Genomic DNA, 24923 nt, shown 5'->3' on the forward strand with positions numbered 1-24923 from the left:
GGGAGTTTGAGGGAGGGAAACTGAGATGCAAGGAGGCCGAGAAAGGTGCTTTTGAGATGGTGCCTCAGTGCTCGTTAGCAGAATCCCTCATCTGCAAGTAAGCACCAGGAGCCAGAGAGATAGTCCAGCAGACAGAGCCGCTGCCTTGAGCTCGGCCAGCTCGGGCTCAATCCCCCGCATGGGCGGTCCCTTGAGGCTGCCAGGATCAGGCCTGAGCGCAGAGCCAGGAATAAGCCCTGAGCATCACTGAGTGTGGCCCCAAAGCAACAACAAAGTTTAAATTAAAAAATTAATTAAATGAACACTAAATAATACCTCTTCAGAGGTCTGTTTGAGGGTCCAATAAGATGATATATATGAAATAATTCAACATAATGTGACACACAGTAGGCATTCAATAAGCATCAACTATTATTACTGAAATGCCTCCTGGTTTAAGATCTATAAACATTTCTCTTCTTCAGTTTTTCTATAACTTTTTAGAAATACCACATTAAAATGTGACATCTGACAAACCCTATACCAAACCTGTATCTACAGCCCACCGTGGGGAACCCACCAAGTTCTCTACTTTATTGTGACTCCGCAGACTTAGTGTGACTGTCCCTCTCTGTCCCCGTTACCTGAGTTGTTGTTGGAGACGGGCTGGAGGCTAGAGAAGGACCCAAAGTAGGAAGGCTGGGTGCTGCCAGGTGGGGGCGCATGTGTGGAGCCGGGCAGGGCAGTGAGGCTCTGGCTCTTTGTCGAGAGCAGTGGGCTCTCCTGCTTCCCAGCAAACTACAAGCAGAACAGAACAACCACGTGTCACAGCCAAGGACCGAGGCCCTCGGGAGATGAGCACCCCACACCACAGAAATGCTGAGGAAGCCAGCTTTTTCCAGCTGGGACTGCAGCCAGACTGGAGATAACACCCGAAGACCCTCTACTCACACATTCAATTTAATGTGAGTTAAACCTTGAGGTCGGTCAAACACCACAGCTTTTATTACTGAGTCCCGTGTGGCAAACCACGAATGCTTGATCATAAAGGGAGTACAATGACATGTTCAAAACCACGCACATAGAGTCAGAGAGACCAGAGTTCAAATCCAGGCCCTATCCAAATCTTTATCAAGTGACTTGCCTACTCCTTTATTAAATGAAACTAATGCCTATCTTACAAAGTTGAATTAATTAAATGAGATTATTTATGCATGCATATGCGTAGCATCACGCCTGGCCCTAGAAAATATTCAACAGATGGCAGCCAAGAATCAAAATTCAAAAACCAGGGTAGATTCAGGATCCCCCCTGGAAAGGAGAAGCTGATTTACTTCTAGGTGAAGCAGTTTTACAGGATGAGTGAGTTAGAGAGGGTTAGAACCAAGCCTCAACAAACAATGACACTTCCTTAGATTTCAAGGGCAAAGTGATTCTATGTAATTCTATATTAAGGTCCAACATGCTAGATACACCTGATTCAAAATCATCCCTATTTTTCCTAACTCTTTGTCAAGTCTGCACTTAAGGAAGTGTTTAGATGAAGGATTTTAAAAAAGAGTTTTTTTAAAAAAATAGACACCTTCCTTCTCAAATAGACTTACTTTTAGACCACTGACTTCAATGGGTACATACTGTACTTGACCTTCTCTCCAAGTTGCTGTTTTTTATTTTATTTTATTTTTTGCCTTTTGGGTCACACCTGGCAATGCACAGGGGTTACTCCTGGCTCATGCACTCAGGAATTACTCCTGGCGGTGCTTAGGGGACCATATGGAATGCTGGGAATCAAACCCAGGTCGGCCGCGTGCAAGGCAAACTCCCTACCTGCTGTGCTATTGCTCCAGCCCCTGTTGTTTGTTTTTTAAATGTAAGATTTCAGCCCTAGTGAAGACACAGTTTGCTACAGAGGGGATCAGGAGCCCAGCAGAGAAACATACACTTCCTTGTCCCCCCTTACCATAGAAGCATCAATCTGAGCGAGGAGACGGGGGTTGTTCTGTTCCACCGCTTCTAAGCACTGAAGCATGGCTGTGACATGGGCGTCGCTTAGCAGAAAAGCAGTCTCTGTGGAGAGAAAAGTGACCACAGTAAGGAAGCCTGTGCAGATTCCATGTAGGCTCGTGGAGAAGTTCAGGCAAGGAGAAGGGAAAACATAAAATGATCTGAGAATCAAGCAACTATGAAGAGAAGCGGAATCAGAGAAATATACAAAGACAAGTATATGGAGGTCCACATGGTGTGCAATACAGCTGGGAGGCCATGAGCATAGGCTTGGCATCAGAAAGACGTACATCTACCCGCTGACCTCTGCTTCTTGGCTGGAATATAGGGAAATTCACACCTGGCTCTCAGAGCATCACAACTGTGATGGGCACACAGAAAACCTGTGGGCATTCTCACTAGTTTGGATGCACCAAAGTGGCAGATACATACGTCATGTTAGGCTGTGTTTTGCATAAGGGACAAGAAAGACTGGAGACATATTTCTGATTAGACTCTTTAATGCACTGAGTGAAAGTGAGAACATGGGGAAGGAAGAGTCCACACAGGAAGAGTAAAGCCTACGTGAGTCCGACCTACCTGTGTAGAATTTCCTGATGTACTGCCTGTCCCCGAGCAGGGGCCGGAGCTGGGCCGAGAGACAGTGGCTCTGCAGGCTGTGCTGCAGCCACAGCTCGGCCACAGCATGCTCATTCTCCTCGCCAGAGCTGTTCTGCTCATTCTCATGCAGGTCAATGAACTGGGCAACAAAAAAGACAAGGTTAAACAGATCTTCTGGCAAATACTGCAAGGCTGAGACCGAATGATCAGAGAAAGAAAATCAGACGGGTAAGAGGAGGCGATCAGAGGCACGTTTTTCTCCAGCAAGCATCTACTGGCTACTGAAAAGGAAAAGGGGAGGAGCTGGAGCTACAGCACAGTGGGTAGGGCCTTTGTCTTGCATGCAGCCGAGCCGGGTTCAATTCCCAGCATCCGATATGGTCCCCTGAAGTACAGAGCCAGGAGTAACCCCTGTGCATTGCCAGGTGTGACCCAAAAAGCAAAAAAAAAAAAAAAAGGGAAAGGGGAAGCAAGGCCCAGAGAGGGCCACACTGCTCCACCTGGCCTCCTGTTCCAGCTCCTCGGGGTACTCAGGGAAGGGTGGGGGCCTGACTTCTCTGGCTGCTCTCAGAGTACTTTCTTCCAAGTCACTGCCAGGAAAGAAAGTCATAAAAACCTGGGAGGTAGGATCTAGGGGAAAAACTTGCCAATGAAGAAATAATGTGACTTTTGCCTCTAGTCATAGCATTCTCTATCTGGAGCTCCTTCTACTTTGCCATTTCTCAGAGTGAGGTCTCAGTCCAGAATCAGTGCAAAAACAAACAAACAAACAAAAAATCTTGGACAATTTCAGATACTTTCTAAGAGAAAATGACTATTGCAATATATTGTAGAAAAGGAAGTTGATTAAGGGGGAGTTGATGTGGGGGAAAAAAGTGAGGACACAGAAATTTATGTAAGAAAATCAAAGGTCAATCTAATACCTGTGATTTGGTTCTCTCATCATGTAAAAACAAATAACTTTGGGGCTGGAGTGATAGTAAGGTGTTTGCCTTGCACGCGGGCGGCTGACCCAGGCTTGATTCCCAGCATCCCATATGGTTCCCCAAGCACCGCCAGGACTAATTCCTGAGTGCAGAGCCAGGAGTCAGCCCTGAGCATCACCGGGTGTGACCCAAAAAGAAAAAAAAAAAAAAAGACTTTTCAGGGCCAGAGATAGTACAGCAGGGAGGCACCTGCTTAGCCAACAGTCAACCTGGGTTGGGTTTGACCTGACCCGCACAACTACATATGGTTCCCCACACCTACCAGGACTGAGCCTGAGCACAAAGCCAGGAATAGTCCCTCAGTACAGCTGGGTGTAGCCCCAATACAAAAACAAACAACCTGGGCTGGAGTGATAGCACAGCAGGTAGGGCATTTGCCTTGCACAAGGTCCTGGTTTTGATTCCCAGCATCCCAGAGTCCCCTGAGTACTACCAGGGGTAATTCCTGAGTGCAAAGCCTGTGCATTGCCCGGGTGTGACCCAAAAAGCAAAAAACAAAACAAAACAAAATAAACAAAAACCACCAGAGAATTTATAGACTGGAGATAGAGTACAGAAGGTAAGGGGCCCTTTCGAACGTGTCGTTGTGCAAAGTCATGCCACATCCCAGTGGCCCGACGTGAGCCGAGAGGATTTTCTAGTCCTCTGTATTCGGGACGCTTTAGCGTTCGTGCCCTGATGTCTCTCACGAATCTTTAATACCTCCGGCACTCTCAATAAAAGACACCGTTTATGACAAAAAAAAAAAAAAGAAGAAAGTAAGGGGCCTGCCTTGCATCCTGCAAACTCAGGGTTACTCCCTGGTACCCCAACTGTTCCCTCTGAGTACAGGGCCAAGAATAACCATCACCATAAGTAACCCCAAAGCAAAAACAAACAAAAGAGACTTTTCTTGCCAGCTTTCATCACTGTACCTGACAATAGATGAGATATATATGAAACATGAAAGCATATATCAAATACCAGAGATGGCAGGCTATATTCATTCTGCTGTTCTTTGTAATTTTATATATATTAGAAATTCTCCATAAATAAAGAATAAAAGAGAGATAAAAGTGCCAAGTGGCTTTGTAACTGACCACGTCACTCGCCTCCTGGCCTGGTTTCCCTGAGTGGACTCAGGGGTGCTCAGCTGAGCTGGGAGGACAGGTCTGAGCACAAGGGCAGCTGCTCCCCCAAGAATATGGCCTCCCCAAGGCTTGTGCTACCATCAACCCCTCCACACTCATCTAAACGGTGACCAGCAAAACCGTCTCATCTCACCCCAACCACTTTAGGGAATCTCTTGCCATTTCCTTGGATTTGAAAAGCTTCACTATGATCCCATAAATGCAAAAATTTTTTTTTGGCTTTTTGGGTCACACCCGGCGATGCACAGGGGTTACTCCTGGCTCTGCACTCAGGAATTACCCCTGGTAGTGCTCAGGGGACCATATGGGATGCTGGGAATAGAACCCGGGTCGGCCGCATGCAAAGCAAATGCCCTCCCCGCTGTGCTATCGCTCCAGTCCCCAGTGCAAATATTTTTTGAAAGCAGAACAAAAAGCTTTCTCCAGAGAAACGGAGCAATGGTGTCTGAAAGAGTTTTTTGCTCGCTTACTTGCTTATCTTGGGGGAGCTTCCAACCTGGATCGTGGTGCTAGGGCCACCTGCATGGTGCTCCAGGTCCCTAAGGGTCACATGGACAGGTGTTTGGGGTTGGGAGTATACAGTGCCAAGGTATGAACCCCTGGTCCTTGAGTTGTTTCCCTGGCCCCTAAAGGCTAAATTTTAAAGTGAATAATCCTCCCCTCCAAAAGTCAGTCCTGGGGCTAGAGTGATAGAACAGCGGGGTAGGGTGTTTGCCTTGCATGTGGCCTACCCGGGTTTGATTCCCAGCATCCCATATGGTCCTCCGAGCACCACTGGGAGTAATTCCTGAGTGCATGAGCCAGGAGTAACCCCTGTGCAACACCGGGTGTGACCCAAAAAGAAAAAAAAATTCCAAAAGCCAGTCCTCAGGGATAATTTCCTATTCTCAGATAATAGCAAACTTGATACGCAACATCCTTTTAGTCACAAGACTCTTCCACCAGAACATTAAACAAGGAAGGTTAGGGCTCCTCACTTTGCCTCTTACCTTCTCCACATGAAGGGCTGAGTGGGGACTGAGCCAGCGTATGTCTTTCACGAACTGCCAGTAGTCAGCCTGACGGCAGCACACCTGCTACAGGGACACACAAGAACAAAGCACAACCACTATTCACCACATTTAGCTCTGGAGTTGACAAAGAAAAGAAACATCACTTTCCCTGCTTAAACAAAGGTTCCTGGCAGCAGTCAAAGGAATACATAACACATAACCACTAAGAAACCCTGAAGGGACTGCAAAGAGAGTGCAGCGAGTAAGGTCTTACGGGCACAGAGGGGACCCAGTTCATCCCCTGGCACCACATACACATACTCTCCTGAGCACAGAGCCAAGAGTGAGGCTGTGGCTGTGATCCAAAAGCAAACAAAAAAAATTCATTTGGTTTTAATCATTCTTTTGGACAGATAAAAAAAATATGATATAAAAGTCATATACATTATATAGTGAAAAAATCTGTTTTTTCCTTGTTTTTCCTACCATCCGATTTCCTAAAAGTAGCACTGTAGCACTGTCACACTGTAGCACTGTCATTCCATTGTTCATCAATTTGCTCGAGCAGACACCAGTAACATCTCCATTATGAGACTTGTTACTGCTTTTGGCATATCAAATACGCCACGGGCAGCTTGTCAGGCTCTGCCGTGCAGGCGGGATACTCTCGGTAGCTTGCTGGGCTCTCTGAGAAGGACAGAAGAATCGAACCTGGGTCAGCTGTGTGCAAGGCAAACGCCCTATCCGCCGTACTATTGCTCCAGCCCCTATAATATGTTTTAAGGCACCAGACAGAGCCCAGAATCCTTAAGAGAAATGATTACTGTGAGTTACTGAAAAATCAGAAATCTCTATGAAATAAAGGGCAGCAAACAAAACATCAAAAAGAGTTTGATAAGTTGCTCAGTGAGCCAGAGTTCATTAACTGCAAACAGAAGACCTGAGGTTCAACTCTCAAAACCACATGGCCCTCCCGAGCACAGCCAGCAGTGGCTCCTGACACAGAGTCCAGTGGAGTCCCTGCCATGTATGACCCAAAAATAAGCAACTATAAAAAATACCAGAACAAACTGGAAAAGAAATTTGCGATTCATTACAAAGGGCTAATTTCCTAAAAAAATTAAAGAGTTCTTAAAAATCAGCAGAGATTAATAATCCTCGGGGGAAATGGGGGAAAGCCCACAGGAAAAAATATTTGGCATATTATAAACATTTTTCCTGTAAAAAAATGTAATTGAGTTTTCACCTCTCAATTGGTGATAAATTAAAGATTAGTAACAGCCTTTACTGAGCAAGTGTAAGACTACTAAGATACCTTAGCTGATGAGGGTGTAAGTAGAAACAACTTTTTGCAGGGCAATTTTGTAATGGTACCAAAACTGAAACACATACTCTTTAGCCAAAGAATTATACTGCTAAGAATATCAATGGCAATGGAAAAAAAGATCTATATACAAAATTTACGTCAAAGGCCTTCTTTAAATCCATGAACATTAGACAGAGCAGCATCTTGAACTCTCGCGAAATTTCAATGAGCTTGGTCACTATGTAGATATAGTCTATCATGCTGAATCCTTTTCGGAACCCAGCTTGCTCAAAGTCTAGTGTTCTGCTTATTCTATTCAGGATGACTCGAATGAACAACCTGTAGACAATGGACAAAAGGCAGATTAGGCGATAGTTGCCGATGTCGTGGATGTCTCCCTTCTTGTACAACAGAACGGTCCTGCTGGTTTTCCATTGGGATGGAACCTTGCATTTGGACAGGTAGCGTGTGAAGTGCCAAGCCAGTGTACTGAGGAGTACTGGCAGCAGATTCTTCAGGTGTTTGGGTCTGACCTTGTCTGGACCAGGTGCTGCACGCATCTGCATCTTTACCGATGAAATGGCGTGTTGGATTTCGGAAGGGATAATGCTGGGAACAACATATCCATCCTGCAGAATTTGGTACGTATGCAGGTGGATGTGGCTGTCAAAGAGATCCGAGTAGAAGTCGTGAATAATCCTCTCCATTGCCCTTCTGGAAGATGTGACAGATCCATCAGGATGTCAGAGGGCAGTCATCTTGGTCTTATAGTTGGCAAAGGACAGGTGAGTGTTGTGAATACTTTTCCTGGCTTCTGCCGCATTGGCCAACACCACTGCTCTTCTCACTTTGAGGTCTTCCTTTATTGAGCTCGGATGTTAGCTTTTGGTTGCCTGAGGCTTGTGCCAAACCATGTTGGCAATTGAGCTCAAGAGTTTCCGAAGACAAGCGTCTGTTTGTGGCTATCCCACTCTTGGCATTCTTCGTGCAGTCATGGAGGTGCTATTCCTCGCCGATGTTGTCAACAACGGCATCTTCCAATGTTGCCACAATAGTGCCAGAGCTCCCAGTTGGTGGTCATTCTGGGAGTTCTCTTCTTAAACTGAAACTTTGCAGACCTTTCTCCCCGCTCTGTGAAGTAGAATTTCACACAAAGGAGACAGTGGTCTGATCCCGTTTAGAATTTTGGGACAACAGTGACATTGCTCAAGCAAAACTTTTGATTGAATATGATGTGGTCAATTTCGTTGTGGAACTGTCCACAGAAAGACTTCCATGTCCAACGTTTAGATTCAGCCTTCTGGAACTGTGATTTTCTATGGATGATCTTGGTCGACATGATTAACTCAGACAGTCTCTCACCCTGTTCATTCCATTCTATGGTCCCAATGTGGAGTCTTCAGACGATACTCTCAGTCCTATCTTGGCATTAAAATCACCAACAATGATCTTGCAGAGGGTGTGGTCTTCTTTATAGAACTTCTCCAGCTCCATGTAGAACTTCTCAATTTCTTCTTCATCATAGTTGGATGTTGGTGCGTAGACTACGAAGATAGAAACTGCCGGCAGTGAGCCACATCTATTCAAGCTCAATTGTCCGATTCAGGTTGTTAGGCATTCGAATAAATCAATACTCATGGCCAAGTTCATGTTAACAAGGACACTGACACCACCGACGCCTCTGCTGTCTCATGTTCTGAGGAATAGTTCTTCTCCAGTGTCAAAAATGGTGTGATGTTTTTGATGCCTTCTCATTTGCTCTCACGGAATGAACATTTCCGAATACAGCAGCTATGTGTACTTGGGTTGAGAATTCAACATGAGGAATGATTTGGCGCCAGAACTGCGCAGGAGGAAGAGAGCAGTGAGGAATGCTTTCAAGAGCATTGAAGAAGTGGTTAAGAGGACAAAAAACCTCTGGCTCTGGGCACATCTTTTCGACTCCACCCTTCTTCCTCCACTAACATACACCTCAGAGAGTTCCGCCCTACGCAAAAAGGATGAGAACGCTATTCGGGTATCCTAAAGAGCAATCAAAAGTGCTATGCTTGGAGTCTCACTCAAGTGAAAGAAGGAATCCGGAGTTCCAACTTCTGTCGAATGATCAAGAATCAGGGACACTGTCTCGTTTGCCAAGTCATCAAAAATCAGATGGGCCAGACACATAATGAGATTCAGAGATGACCGCTGGACTAGAGCTGTTACAGACTCGATTCCACAGGACATCAAAAGACCGTGTAAGCTGCCCACCTACGAGATGGTCAGACTTCTTTGTCAAAACCCTGAATGAACGGCTTGAGGCTCTTCGTGGTCCTGGAGCAAGCAGATACTATTGGGCTACACTAGCATGCGACAGGGATGAATGGAGACATTAATGGCACCCACTCAAATCAAAGATCAATGGGATAACAAGTGATACAAAATTATTCACTTTAGCATTGTTACTAATAGAAAATGATTGAAAATAAATCCAGTGGGAGACTGCGCCAGGCTGTTTTCACTCAGGGCAACCCAGAAGGGGGCAGATGAGAACCCTCCCCCCCCCAAGGGACCCAGCCCCAGCAGCTGACCTCCACTACCCAACCACCGCCTAGCTCCAGGCCGCTTTCCGGACGGCGCGGCCGCTTCAACACATTATAAGACACTTCCCACCCATTCTCCATAACTACCACACCATATCTGATGAAGTTCAGACAGTAGGCAACAAATTAACAAATCATAGAGCCTGGTAATCTACTCCTGGCTTATTCAATACGGTCAAAAACAGTAACAATAGATCTCATTCCCCTGACCCTGAAAGAGCCTCCATTCATTGGGAAAGACGAGTAAGGAGAGGCTGCTAAAATCTCAGGGCTGGGAGGAATGAGACGTTACTGGTGCCCACTCGAGTAAATCAACTAACAATGGGATGACAGTGATACAGTGATACAGTGATATACAACGAAATGTTTTGAAATGGCAGCTGTGGAAAGAATGAAGAAAAGAATAAAAATTTATCAATGGAGAAGTTCTTTGTGTAATATTTGCAACAAATTATAAAGTACATGAAGTTCTTTTAAAAGTTATAAATAGGAGTAAGCCCTGAGCACTGCTGGGTGTGGCCCCAAAACAAAACAAAAAAAAGTTATGAATAGGGATTATAGTATGTTTTTTATTCTCAGGAAATACATCAGGTGTAGAAAAAAGTTCATGCTGCTTTTACAAAAAAATTTTTCTGAGGGCCGGAGCGATAGCACAGCGGGTAGGGCGTTTGCCTTGCACACGACCGACCTGGGTTCGATCCCCGGCATCCCATATGGTCCCCCAAGCACTGCCAGGAGTGATTCCTGAGTGCAAAGCCAGGAGTAACCCCTGAGCATCGCTGGGTGTGACCCAAAAAGAAAAAAAAAAAATTTCTGAAATGAAACTAGGCAAAAATAATTATTTGTGGGATGAAAAGTAAGTCTTTCTGCAGACTTTTATTTTTTGTTCTTTAACCGTATAAATGTACTATTTTAGACATTAAGTTTGGAGGGCTGTTTTATTTTAATCAGGGGGATACAGTTGTTTTAGGGCTTACTCCTGGTTCTGTGCTCAGTGGTTACTCCCAGTGGTCTGGGGACCAGGGATGGAACTCATGCTAGCCACATGCAGGCAAGTGCCCTACCTGCAGTACTATCCTGATGCCAGACAATGTTTAGTTTTGGGTTGGGGAGTCACACCCAGTGATGCTCAGGGGTTATTCCTGACTCTGCACTCAAGAATTACTCCTGGCAGTGCTTGGGGGGACTATATGGGATGCTGGGAATCGAATCCAGGTCAGAAGCATACAAGGCAAGTAAACCCACTAAACAATCTTTATAACCACAACATTAAGTATTTTCAAAGTTATAAATACAGTCACATTATAGACGTAGTAAAGTTAGATATACAGTACCATCTTAATATTCTAAAATACATTAAATACGAACAGAAAAAACTACCATTCTAAAATATCAGAATGATTATTTACACTTGGTGTTAAGAATATGTATATTTAATATTTCTGAAAGTCAAAAGTAATGTCAAAAAGTAATTTGGGTGGGGCTGGAGCGATAGCACAGTGGGTAGAGCATTTGCCTTGCACGTGGCCAACCTGGGTTCAATCCCCAGCATCCCATATGGTCCCCCGAAAACCGCCAGTAATTCCTGAGTTCATGAGCCAGGAGTAACCCCTGTGCATCACTAGGTGTGACCCCAAAAAGCAAAAAAATAATAATGTGGGTGTTTTACAAATTTTCAAGAAATTCAAATTATTTATGTGCTGAGAAAAGAAAAACATAAAAGGACTCAAGGAGATGGCTCAAGGGATGTGCACATAGTTGGCCTATGGGAGTCCTGGTTTAATCCTAGACACTGCACAATCCCCTAAGCACCACTGGGAATGGCCCAAATTAAAAATAAAAACATATACAGAGGTCTTTTTGTTATTGAACCATCTCCATTGCCACCAACAGATGGAACAAAGAAAAATATTTTGTTGTTTTTGTTCTGGGGCCTCACCTAGCAATGCTCAGGGCTCCTGGCTCTGCCCTTGCTCTCATTCGTGGTGGTGCTCCGGGGACCATATGGGATGCCAGGGATCGAACTGGGTCAGCCATGTGCAAGGCAAACACCCTCCCCACTGTGCTCTCTCTGGCCCCTAAAGAAAAAATCTTTTTACTCCTTCAATTCATCTGAGAAATATCAGAAATTGAATGTCTATGGGGGAAAAGGCAGCAGACAGAGAAGGGAACACCTAGTAGAGAATGTTGGGAGGACCCACTTGGGTTGAAAGCTTCTGTACCAAGTAGACTATAGACCGAACATGATGGCCACTCAATACCTCTATAGCAAACCTCAACACCCAACAGGAGAGAGAACAAAAGGGAATGCCCTACCACAGAGGCAGGGTGGGGTGGTGGGGGTTGGGGTGGGGGTGGTGGGAGGGATACCTGGAACATTGGTGGAGGAGAATGGGCACTGGTGGAGGGATGTAAACCAAATGCAAACATGAAAGTTCATAAGTTTGTAACTGTACCTCATGGTGATTCACTAATAAAAACAAAAAATAAAAAATAAAATTTTTTAAAAAGCTCTCTTCTTTAAAAAAAAGAAAAGAAACTGAATGTCTATATTTCTAAGCAGCAGAAATTAGGTTATCAAATATGCACTGTTTTATGGAAGGACCAAGGGTAGCCCAGAACTACTCAGTCAAGAAAATTAAGATCCTCTAAGAATACAGCCAGCCATGGCATTACTTTCCTAAATCCATAAGTGATCTGAAAAATACAGTTCACATTCTATAACACATTCGTTTGTGCTGGATAACACTGCCCTGTTCTTGCTCCTCCCACAGGGAGCTTAGGTATACTGAGCCATTCCCACAATAGGCACACCTGAGGCACACCCAATCCCTCAGGCACTCCTAATCCTATATTGCTTTCCTCTTTCCTGTATGTTATTTGCATTGTTTAGCAATGTCCTTTTTGTACAGGAAGACAGTGGATGCTATGCTTTTGTAACTTGGGAATTAATTGACTCAGAAATAATATTTATGGGGGCTGGAGTGATAGCACAGCGGGTAGGGCATTTGCCTTGCATGCGGCCAACCTGGATTCAATTCCCAGCATCCCATATGGTCCCCCAGCACCACCAGGAGTAATTCCTGAGTGCAGAGCCAGGAGTAACCCCTGTGTATCGCTGGGTATGACAAGAAAAGCAAAAAAGAAAAAAAGAATGTTTACTAGTGGGCATCAATCATATTTACCTGATTTAAGTCTCAGTTGCCCTTACTTCCTAACACCCCCAAAGCAGGGTCCCAATAAAGGGACTGGATAGGCCCAGAGCAAGTTGTAAGCTACCCTGGCATTCGAAAGGGGACAGCTAAGCACCGTAAGTATAATGAGTCAAGAGCTTGATCATGGAACAAACTGTCATGACCCAAAAAGAAGTAACTGAATAAGGACCCTGCTGGGGTTAGGAAAGACTAACCTGGCCTGAGGACTGTAGTCTGGGATATATAGCAAGATGTCCCCAGGAAGAGCCACCCTTTAAGCTATATCTCTTATGTGTTCATACAAAATAACTAGACATATTATTAGAAGTAAATTTACTATGATTATTTAAATGGATTACTAGCTGAGGAAAGGAGAAAGCAACACACCCTGGATGGAATCCCGCCCTTGAGTGGACCTCCTAGTAATCTGGAGTGCTGAACTCCCAGATGAGATTTGTCCTTGAGTTAATCTCCTAGAAGAACTTCCCCTTAAGGAGTGGCTTTACCTCTGGTTTGTTGTTATGACAAGGTTCAACCCCACCTATGTGGACTCCACCCTTCATGATTTCTATGTAACTGTGCTGTAAGGGTAAGAGAAGAGGACTCTGAGGCCTACAGGGAGACTAGGGTGAGGGAACTATGACGACTGGGACTATGACCAAGACTACCACTACGATTATGCTGTAAGGGAAAGATCAGACTACACTGGGAGGAGAGAAGTTAACTGACTATTGGCCATCTGGGGACACTGTTTCTCCATTCCCCCGGTCCTTTGTCCATCCATCCATCGCCATGCGCTGGCCAGGGAAACAGTCCTCAGCCACTGAACGCAAGTCCCATGTGTGCCCGCAAGTCCCATGTGTGCCCGTGCGTTTCTTGGGAACTCAGACTCACGAAGGTACATAAAAGATATGTCCCACATGAATCATGCCTTCCCTCCTCTAAGGACACAACACCCAGAATTCTTCCATCTGATGAAGCAGCCAGAAAGCCTCTGAGAGCCTGAATTTTTAGGGAGGAAATGAAAGGGGGAAAAACAAATCCTTGACACAGCCTTAATTTTTATGTCTCTGCAAGGCAGAACAGAGTAGTGGTTAAATTGCTATAGATCTATTCTTTCCACAAGATCTTATGAATACTAAGTATGTCTGTGTATGATGCATTCGCCTGGTTTGCTCTGCTTCCACTTCCAAAAATACTACCATGTTTGAAGGTTACTATACATTTCAGTAATTTTCATTTTGATGACTAAGAGGTTTCCCAAATATCCTGACTTTTAACAGTGCAACAAGGGGCCAGAGACAGCTCAGCCAGCCAAGTGCTTGGCATGCAGGAAGCCCCGGCTGGATTCCTGGTACAACGTGGTCCCCTGAGCACCGCCAGGAGCAACCCCCGACACTGAGTCAGAAACAGACCCTGAGCATTGTTTGGGTAAGGCCCCTCAGCAAAATGAAACAACCATAATAATTGTAACATTATATGCTAAGGTTATTATACCTTTACTAAACTTCCTCCTTTTGTGAATTTCACTGACTCTCTATTACATCCTGACACACTTTCCTTTTTCTAGCACAGATGGTAAAATGTCCAGTAACATAGCTAAGTGATTAGCCTTGTGACCATGTAAAGCTAGAACAGAGAAAAGAAAAGAACCTTTTTGCTATCAAATACAAGTGTCTGAGCTCCTGAATTGCAGTGTCCACTAATCGGCTGCTATTTTAGTCACTGGGCTGGAAACTTGTTTTGAGTTCTTGTAAAACATGTTGGTATGATTCCAGTCTTAAGTTTACTGAGTTTATTGCAGGGAACTTAGGTTTACTGAGTTGTACCCATCACAGTGCCACTGAGGCATACCCAATTCCATCAGGCACTAATAATCCTATGTTGTTTTTCTCTTTCCCCTATGTCACATGCATGGCTTAGCAATGTCCTTTCTGTATAGACACAGGAAGACAGTGGATGCTCTGCTTCTGTAGGACTTGACTCTGAATAATATTTACTCTTGAGCATCAATCATATTTACCTAACTTAAGCCACAGTTGCCCTTACTTCCTAACACCACCAAACAGCAGGTCCCAGTGAGAGACTTGGATGAACTCAGGGCAAGCCAAAAGCTACCTGACATCAAAAAGGGACAAGCTAAGCTAAGCGCCACAAGATGTATAATAAATTAAGAGCACAGTCATGAGACAAACTCTATCATGGAACAAACTGTCATGACCCAAAAAGAAGTAACTGAGTAAGGACCCTACTGAGGTTAGGAAAGACTAATCTGGCCTGAGGACTGTAGTCTGGGATTTATAGTGAGATGTCCATAGGAAGAGCCACCCTTTAAGCTTAATAAATCTCTTATGTGTTCATACAAAATAACTAGAAATGTTAGCAGAAAATAAATTTACTATGAGTGTTTAAATGGATTACTAGCTGAGGAAAGGAGAAAGCAATACACCCTGGATGGAATCCCACCCTTGAGCAGATTCCTAGTAATCTAGAGTGCTGAACCCCCAGATGAAATTTTGTCCTTAAGCTAATCTCCTAAAAGAGATTCCCCTGAAGGAGGGGCTTTACATCTGTTTATTGTTATGATATGTGTACCCCCACCCTTCACAATTTCTACATAACACTGTGAGACTTGAATAAACAGTCACTGATTACCAACCAGCATGGCCCCAAACCTGAAAGCTTTGTAACATTTTTCATGGTGATTCAATAAATAAATAAATAAATAAAATAAAGAGCAACCCCTGAGCATCACTGGGTTTGGTTCCAAAACAAAAAAACAAATTAAAATAAATTTGTAGTATCATCTTCTCCCTGCTAAAAACTTAATGTACTATTTCTTTCCAACAAACGATTCAGGAAATCTGGCCAAAACAAAAGATCTTCCTACCTGGTCGTGGATGAGTCCATGATAGAGTATGCTCTGCATGTCCCTGCAGAGCCGCTCCAGGCCGCCATACTTGGACCAGACATTGGGACTGTTGGCTGACACCAAGCCCTCCACAGTCGTTTTCAAGTTACCCAGCAACTGCCAGTGCTCCCTCCTGCAAGGACACCAATTACACTGGTTAGTCAATTTTGCTGCATCAGATTCTGATGGTGCCAAAGAAAGTCAAGCCAAAAAGCTTCTTTGCCTATGTCCTCACATTCTCTCTCTTATTAACTTTTCATTTTTCACTGGTCCTAAGACCCAAATCTGAGAAGACTGAAGTTGTAAGGTACCGTATGATTACAAAAACAAGCAAACAAAAAACCTTTCCTTTACTTGGCATAATAATAACCCTGACTTGGTAAGATCCTCCATCTATTATGAATCTTTTCATACATAAGTATAACCCTGTGTTTCTGAAAGTCGGACTCATTAAAATAAAATTCCTTAAAATGACAGTACATAGGAAATACAGATAAATGGACCATTTCTTTAAAACCAGAAATATTTTGCCACATTTGGTCATTTCACTATATATCAGGATATATATAGACCCTCTCACTATCAGGATATATATAGTGAGAGAAGCAGAGAGTCTCTTGCCCGCACGCGTGGCTGTCTTCCCCAGGGCCCCTCAGAAGGGATGGGCTCCAGCTTTCCTCCCCACCCCGAGCAGAGCTCCTGGTGGCCAAAGACCACCGGAACCTTGCCACAGCCATTCTCGAGGCCCCTCTCCACAGGTTCGGACGGGCCTTACGCATGAAGGTACTGGGAGAGGAACCCAGGTGTGTGTAATCCCATCAACGGCCAACATCCAGAGACTTGAAAGCAAGCTCCCAGAAGCTATCCTGTAGAAGATATCTTGTAGCCTACTTCTCCCTCCAGGAGAAACTGGCAATCTTCTGAGAGCTTCCTGCCCACATGGGACAGCCTTGCAAGCTTCCCATGGTGTATTCATATGCTAAAACCAGTAACAAGCTGGATCTCATTCCCCTGACCCTGAAAGAGCCTCCAGTGACATCGTTGGGAGGGCCGAGTCGAGAGAGACTTCTAAGATCTTAGGGAAAGGGTGAATGGAGAGGTTACTGAGCCCACTCGAGAAATCGATGATTAACGGGATTTCGTGATCGTGATATCAGGATAACAAGTAAAAATGCCAGCACACAATGATTAAGGATAATAATAAAAATGTGTTCATGTATCTTAATATTATTATTTTATAAGAGTTACCTCAGCAATGTGGTAGCACAGGGGGACATCCGGTAGTACTAAGGGGGGATGTAACACTAGAGACCAAGATTAAGTTCTCATATGCGCTGAGCTATTTGCCAGGCCCATGCCCACAATTTAAAATTTTTTAAAAATTAAATATAATAAATTGATTCAGGAAATAAAGAGAGGGGGAGGGGGAGAGGGAGTGAGGGGAAGGGGGAGAGAGAGAGAGAGAGAGAGAGAGAGAGAGAGAGAGAGAGAGAGAGAGAGAGAGAGAGAGATGTGTTCCATTAGTGGAAAATGAACCCATGATTTTTTTTTTTTTTTTTTTTTTTTTTTTTTTTTTGCTTTTTGGGTCACACCCGGCGATGCACAGGGGTTACTCCTGGCTCTGCACTCAGGAGTCACCCCTGGCGGTGCTCAGGGGACCATATGGGATGCTGGGATTCGAACCCGGGTCGGCCGCGTGCAAGGCAAACGCCCTACCCGCTGTGCTATCGCTCCAGCCCCGAACCCATGATTTTTAAATAAAATTGAGACAAATGTATCTCAGCTGAAATAGTCTATATGAAAAAGACCAAAAGGATCAATGCTGGCAGGGCTGCAATGCAAAAGGAACTCTTGGTCACTGTTGATAAGACTGTTATATGGCTCAGGCTCTCTAGAAAATGGTTCGGATAGCTCTCAAAACATTACCAACAAACTTCCAGAAGATTCTGCAGTTCCACTCCTGGAACACAAAAACATTTATCTAAAAAGACACATACACACCTATGATCGCCACAATACCATTTACAATAGTCAAAATCTGGAAACCATTCAAGTATTTGGCAACAGAGAAGTGGATAAAGAAACTGTGACAATGGACTACGACTCAGCTATGAGAAAAAAATGAAATTTTGCAGTTTTCTGAAACTTGGATGAACTGGAAGGTATTGTGACGTGAAGTGAGTCCGAGAGATAAACATCGGGTGTTCTCATTCACATGTGGAGCATAAAGAAATAAGAAAGTGGGGGAACAAAGCCTGAACTATGATCAGTAGAACTTGGAACAAAGGTGTGTGTGGGGAGACCATCGAATAACAGTGGGGAGCCGGAAAGGTGGGGGAGGACTGGGTGTAGTACCTCTGCAATTATAAAATAATGACTTCAATACTGTTGTAAACTATGATACTACAATATTTCTAAAAGAAATAAAATACGTATATATAAACTCAATTATAAATAACTCTGTAACTTAGTTTATATATAAACTCAATCATGAACAACTTTGTAACTTTGCAATTCAAAGTGATTTTATATATCTGCCTATAAATCCACACGTATACACACTTACCTCAACTGAGCCACTTGTAGTTATATCCTAAAATCAATCAACTACTGACTTACCCTCCTGAATCATTTGAAGGACTTTAGTGCAAAACTGCCTTAATATGATTTTCATGGTTTCTCTTAGCATTTTTCCAACACAGCTTATAATATAAATAAAAACTCAAAACCAAATGCAATTGAATGAAAATAATTAAATTCACTGAATTCAACTAGATAAAGAAAACATGAGGAAATGAAGTGTCAGATTCTTTTGGGACATCAATGTTGTATTTCAACACTTTGTCTTTTTTTTTTATTATTGAATCACCATGTGGAAAATTACAATGCTTTCAGGCTTAAGTCTCAGTTATACAATGCTGTAACACATATTCCACCACCAAAAAAACCCCAGTATACCTCCCATCCCTCCCCCCACCCACCTGTGTGACTGATAAATTTCACTTTCTCTTTACTTTGGTTACATTCAATATTTCAACAAAAAACTCACTATTATTATGAGGAGTTCCCCACTAGATACAGACCTGCTGTGGAGAGATATGAGGCCGCAACTGCAGCCGCGCGGTTTTGGATTTCTGTATTTTAGCAACTAAGTCCAGGGGAATTTCTTCCAGAAATCGGATCATTGTGAGCTCGTATCTCTCATTAGTAGTCCTCATAATATGGCCGTTGCCACGCCCTTCCCCCCCAGCAAGGAAAAGGCAGAGAGAAAAACCTTTCCCCTCCAGGGCAGGCATGGGGCCGGTGGCTTAGTTCTCAGTCTAAAGACATTCTGCAAGGAGCTGCCAGTATCAAAAGGATTAAAACTGCCAGCAGCCGCTGTGTTCTGAGATTGGTTTCTATGTCTCTGGGATAATGGACGCCCAGGGGTGGCGGAGCCATATCTGAGCATATATTTTGTATATCAGGAAAGGTCGCGCGGCCATGGCCACGCAGTTTGGAGGTGTCCCATTCCCGCACACCAGAGCCGTGTTAGTAGCTGCTCAGTGTCGCCAGGGCTCCATCAGGAGAAGGCATGCCAGATGTATCTTCTCTGTCTGGATCCCCGGTGTTGTTGGCCCGGTCTGGGGTCCCGAGCAATCTCCAGCCGGCGGTGCCCCCAGAGCGGCCCAAATTCTTCACTGCTGGTTATGGCAAGACGGCGCCAAGGGCAGGTCGAGGGCGTGACTTCTGGAGGCCGGGGCAAATCGAGAGCTGGGCTTGCGCACCCCACTCCCATGTCCCCCGAGGTTTGGAGGTGTCCCATTCCCACATTCCCACACACCGGAGCCATGTTAATAGCTGCTCAGTGTCACCGGGGCTCCATCAGGAGAAGGCATGCCAACTGTACCTTCTCCGTCTGGTGGTGCCCGCTGGAGTGGCCCAAATTCTTCACTGCTTGTTATGGCAAGATGGCCAACACTTTGTCTTTTCATTTCTATTAGAATACCCTTCCTCTTTTCTTTTTTTTTGTTTAATTAAAGGTTTATTCAATGAAAGTATGTATAAAAACTTACAAATCGCGAACTCAACTATACATGTCATAAGACGACATGATACTGAGCTTTAAACATGTACGTACAACACGCTATCCACTGGCCTTCCCCTCCACTCCTGGCCCCTGCTTTACTGTATAAGACCCCCGCCCCCCACCTGACACTGGCCCCCGGGAGGATGAATGGACACCCAATATTTCACTGTTTTCAGGCCCCTGGAGGAAATCTCAGGTATTAAAAATTAAAACCAAAGATTCAACATCAAAATCTAAGTCTGTGTTTTGTTTCTGTATTTCCCCCCAACAGCCATCAAGTTTTTTTTTCCCCCCATGTTTGACATTTCCTGACAGACGGACTTTGTCAATAATCAGCCTTGACTCTGGAGGTCATGAAAGGGACGACTCGCCCTGTCACCACACCCCCCTCCCCACCCCTCTGCCGCAGGACACTCCATTCCCATCCCTTTTCCTGTGGTCCCCACATGGATTGAAAAGCGGCTGGTTTGGTGCTGTTTCTGCACCAAAAGTACCATCGGCAAGTACGAGACTGGCCTGTGTCACTTTGTGCCCGGCAAGAATGTAGAATGGCGCTCCCAAGTCGGATTGGGAAAACAACCACACTCGTCAGAAAGGAAAATACGGTATTTTGGTGGTGGTCGCCTCTGGAAGGAGCCAGCAATTAGGTAAGGCGTGTGTACTGATCAAATTGTGGAGTGTCTACACGTTTTCTGACACAGGCACATGCGCACACACACACACACACACACACACACACACACACACACCCCACACGCACCCACACAAACACATACACACGGCTTGTCATGCTATATCCCCAAATTAAGATTGCCATCACATTATTACTTCTTTTTTTTTCTCTTTTGTGTTTTGTTCGAGTAGATTTCTTAAAATTCTCTCGACTGGACATAATCTCAAAGGATGCATTCTGAATCAGACGCCCGGGGAGGGGGGAGGGGGGCAAATGATAAATACTGAGAATGTTCTCTGGGGTTTTAGGGCTTCCCCCCTCCCCCCCACCGTCTGGATTTCTGCAGAGCCCAGAGCCCAGCTGGATCTGTAAGCACGAGGCACGCTGCTGCGTCTGAGGGCTTTTTTTTTTCTTCCGAGAAGGAAGACAAAAGTATTACCCAGGGAAAAGTCATAATTCGCGTTTACCAAATAGCTTCCTAGTGGTTTGGCTTGGTTAGAAGACCCTTCATGAGCTCCAAGTATGCTTTTTAAAATTCTCTAAAAAAGCCTGGAAACAAACAGACCAAAAAAAAAAAAATCGATTTGACGGTACAAGTACTACTGACCATTATCTTTCTGACATCCCCTGAATGAAAGCAAATATGGTCCAGGTTTATAATGCACAGAGCTTGGAGGGACGGAGGCGGGGGTTGAGAGATGGGAGCGGGGTAGGGGGTGGGGAGGGGGGTTTGGGGTGCTGTTCGGATCATGCCATGGAGAACCCGAGTTCTCTACCCGGGTGGGGGGAAGGGAAGGCAAAGGTAGTCTTTGTAAAAATGTCAGTTTTTTTCGTTTTGTGTTTGTTAAAAAAAAAAAAAAAGGAAGAAAAAAAAAGCCAAGAGCAGCAGGCGACAGGGAGTGGAGGGGAGGAGGTCAGTCCAACAACACGGTTTCCTGTTCCTTTTTGATGGACGCCAGCACTGGGTGGTCGGGCTCGGGGACCTCCGAGTCCCCCCCGGCGCCCAGCAGGAGGGTGCAGTTCTCGTCCAGCGCGAACACGTCCGAGGCCTGGCTCTGGCATGCATGCTTCACCACCTCGCTGGGCGTGGCGAAGTTCTTGTCGCACAGGTTGCACTTGTAGGGCTTGCTGGCCTGCACCAGCAGGCTGTCCATCTGGCTGCCCTCCTCGAACGTGCACAGCTCGAGCGTCTGCTTGTCCACCACAGTGTAGGTGTCGATGCTCTGGTTGAGCACACGTGGCACGCCGCCTGGTTGGCGCAGCAGAAGCTCTTGTCACACGTGCTGCACTTGAAGGGCTTGCCTGTGTGGCTGTACATGTGCTCGTGCCAGTGGCTCTTCTGGATGAACTTGCGGCCGCAGATGGTGCACTCGTACTTGCGCCGCTTCACCTCGCGCTCATGGTCTGCCTGCTCCAGGTTGTCGATGTCCGCGATGTCCGACGGCGGCGGCGGCTCGGACGACGGCTGCCTGTCCAGCAGCGGCGAGTCGGAGATGTGCGGCAGCTCGCTGTCGGGCGCGTCGGCCGTGTCCTTGGCCAGTACCCTTCCTCTTTTCAAGGACTATCGGGAGAGTGATAACCATTTCTTCCAAGGAAATGTCACCATACTAATTTACATAATGTTAAAAACCTACAGGATTAGGAGGGTCCTGAATTGGAATACTTTCTAATTTTATAAGTGCTCAAAACAAACCTCATTTGAACATTCTGTAGATTTTTCTGACCATTTACAAAAAGCCAACGTCTGTTGGTGGGAATGTCTCACGCTCAGACTCTAGGGAAAACAGTACGAAGAGTTCTCCTTTTTTTTTTATTTTGCTGTTTTTGGCTTTTTGGGTCACACCCAATGATGCACTGGGATTACTCCTGGCTCATGCACTCAGTAATTACTCCTGCCGGTGCTCAGAGGTAAATATGGGATGCAGGGAATCGAACCCGGATTGGCTGCGTGCAAGGCAAACACCCTACCTGCTGTTCTATGGCTCGGGCCCCTCGAAGAGTTCTCCTGAAAGCTTCCATATGATCTAGTGAGTATACTTCTTGGCATCTACAGCCAGAAATACAAAAATCGTCATTTGAAAAGAGAATACATATACTTGTGTTCAATGCAGTGCTTAATGCAATAGCCAAGATATGGGAACAACCAGATGTCAGCAAGAGATGATTGGATAAAGAAGTTTTGATATATATCGCACTGTCATCTCATTGTTCATCGAGTTGCTCGAGCAGGCACCAGTAATGTCTCCATTGTGAGACTTGTTACTATTTTTGGCATATCAAATAAGTCACAGCTAGCTTGTCAGGCTCTGCCGTGTGGCCGGGATATTCTTGGTAGCTTGCCAGGCTCTCTGAGAGGGATGGAAGAATCGAACCCGGGTCAGCTGCGTGCAAGGCAAACACCCTACCTGCTGTGCTACATGTACACAATAAAATATATCTGTAAGAAGAAATCATGCAGCTTACTGCTAGTTGGATAAAACTGAAGGATATTGTGTTAAGCAAAATAAATCATAAGGAGAAAGACAAAAACTGGATGACTTCACTCATCTGCAGTAAGCAGAGAAATGAAACATGGGGACTAACAGCACTGAACAGTGACAAACTACTGGCCTTGGATTACAAACTTAGATTACCAAATGGCAGGGAGATGGAGGAGTAAGTGATGCAGGGGGATTATAAATTATACTAGGTCATGGCAGGGAGAAGTAGGAGTAAGTGACAAAAGAGGTATAAATAAATACTGTTATTGGCAGAGGGTCTGGGGAACTTTAGTGGTGATGAGATATGACAGGCATACTATTAAGATGGAAAAACAAGATCATAAACATTGAGGAGCTCGAGTGGTAGTGCAGTACAGTGGGTACAGCATCTGCCTTGCATGTGACTGACCCAGGTCTGTTCCTGGCATCCCATCTGTCCCCTATGCACCATTCATCAGTAATTCCTGACTGTAGAGTCGGGTGAGACCTGGGCATTGCTGGGTGTGCCCCCCACCACCCAAAGTAAAGGACCATAAACACTAATACTACTGTAAACATGCTACCTAAAGTACAATGGTAAAAGTTTTAACAGCCTTTAAGAAAGTAAAAATCTCTTTGTATCATTAAAAAAGAAAAGAAACTGAAGAAGTAGCACTTGGGTTAGATTAAATTAAGAAGCTTCTGCACCACAAAGGAAATGATGACCAGGATACAAAGCCAACCCGCCAAATGGGAAAAATTATTTACCCACCACCCATCTGAAAGGGGTTAATATCAAAGATACATAAGGCGCTGGTAGAACTTTACAAGAAAAAACTCCAGCCTCAACACAAAATGGAGAGAAGAGATAAACAGAAACTTCCTCAAAGAAAAATCACAACCCTTTCACCGCTGCTGCCGCTCCAGCATGACCGAGGAGCCCAAAAGAGCTACTTTGGACACCAGCAGCCCACTGAAATACTTCCAGAATGTGAACTGAGCGTTTACGCCAGGCTGCTACAGCCGGGGCCGGGTATCTCTCTCTAGGTTTTTCCATCTTATGAGCACCATAAAAGGGTAAAAGTTTGTAGTGATATAATTTCTGGCAGAATTTTCCTTGGACTTTATACAGAAACCGAAAACCAGGCGGCCGCGCGACCTAATGTCATCTAATCATCAGCAATATGAAATGGTTCCTTTGTAACAGGTTGGACTTTAGGAGGATAATCCTAACGAGAATAGTAAGTCTTTTGAAATATTGAAGGCAATCAAAGTGGTAGCCATCTCTCTAGACTGAACTAAGCTATAACCCCACGCCGGCTAAGGAGAAGAAATATTTCTTTCTCGGGAAGAAATGCGGCGTGGCGTTACCCATATTATGATGTCCATTAAGCAGACACGAACCTGGTGGCGTGGGAACTGGATATAAGGAAAAAAAAATTATGTACATGGAACAGCGGGACGCTGGTGGAGTCTCGAGCCGGGGCCGATACCAGCGCACTACTATTGGTTCCAGAAACTGCTTGCAGACATGCTGCTAGTCTATCAACTAAGCTATATTCCCACGCCGGCTGATGACGGGAAATAACCATCTTTCTCGGTTTTTTTCCCCTTGTCAGGCAGCGTGGCATCAATTATACTATGAGGATTACTAAGCAGGCATGAACTCGGTGGCTTGGGAAGGAGGGGGGAAAAAAAGAAAAAGAAAAGTTATGTAACAAACAGCGGGACTTAATATCTCTACATTCTCAGCAATGGAAAACTATCAAATAGTTCCTTGGTAGTAGGACTGTCTTTTTTGGGGGGAACTTCGGCAACAATAGTGAGTTATGAGTTGAAACATGGAATGTAATCAAGATAAAGAGTAAACAAAGTGAAATTTATCACTTACAAGGGCGGGGACTGGGGGGCGGGAGGAGGTGGGAGGTATACTGGGGTGGTTGGTGATGGAATATGGGCACTGGTGAAGGGAAGGGTGTTTGAGTATTGTATAACTGACATAACCCTGAGAACTATGTAACTTTCCACATGGTGATTC

The 24923-nt window shown here is 44.9% G+C and overlaps 1 protein-coding gene across 7 annotated transcripts in view; it reads right to left on the reverse strand.

Moving 5' to 3' along the window:
• Nucleotides 1-24923, reverse strand: part of RUBCN (rubicon autophagy regulator) — a 59765-nt gene that overhangs the window by 25663 nt on the left and 9179 nt on the right. For 4 of the 7 annotated variants that reach the window (XM_055126263.1, XM_055126264.1, XM_055126267.1 and 1 more), the window contains exons 2-6: nt 15664-15817; nt 5689-5775; nt 2563-2722; nt 1940-2046; nt 624-777 (exon numbers count right to left, since the gene is read on the reverse strand). In XM_055126263.1, the coding sequence (XP_054982238.1) occupies nt 624-777; nt 1940-2046; nt 2563-2722; nt 5689-5775; nt 15664-15817 (662 nt within the window). The remainder of the gene's footprint in view (nt 1-623; nt 778-1939; nt 2047-2562; nt 2723-5688; nt 5776-15663; nt 15818-24923) is intronic. The other 3 variants (XM_055126266.1, XM_055126265.1, XM_055126262.1) reach the window with 1 other exon arrangement.

Source organism: Sorex araneus, chromosome 2 (assembly GCF_027595985.1).
Source record: "Sorex araneus isolate mSorAra2 chromosome 2, mSorAra2.pri, whole genome shotgun sequence".
NCBI classification, from domain to species: domain Eukaryota; kingdom Metazoa; phylum Chordata; class Mammalia; order Eulipotyphla; family Soricidae; genus Sorex; species Sorex araneus.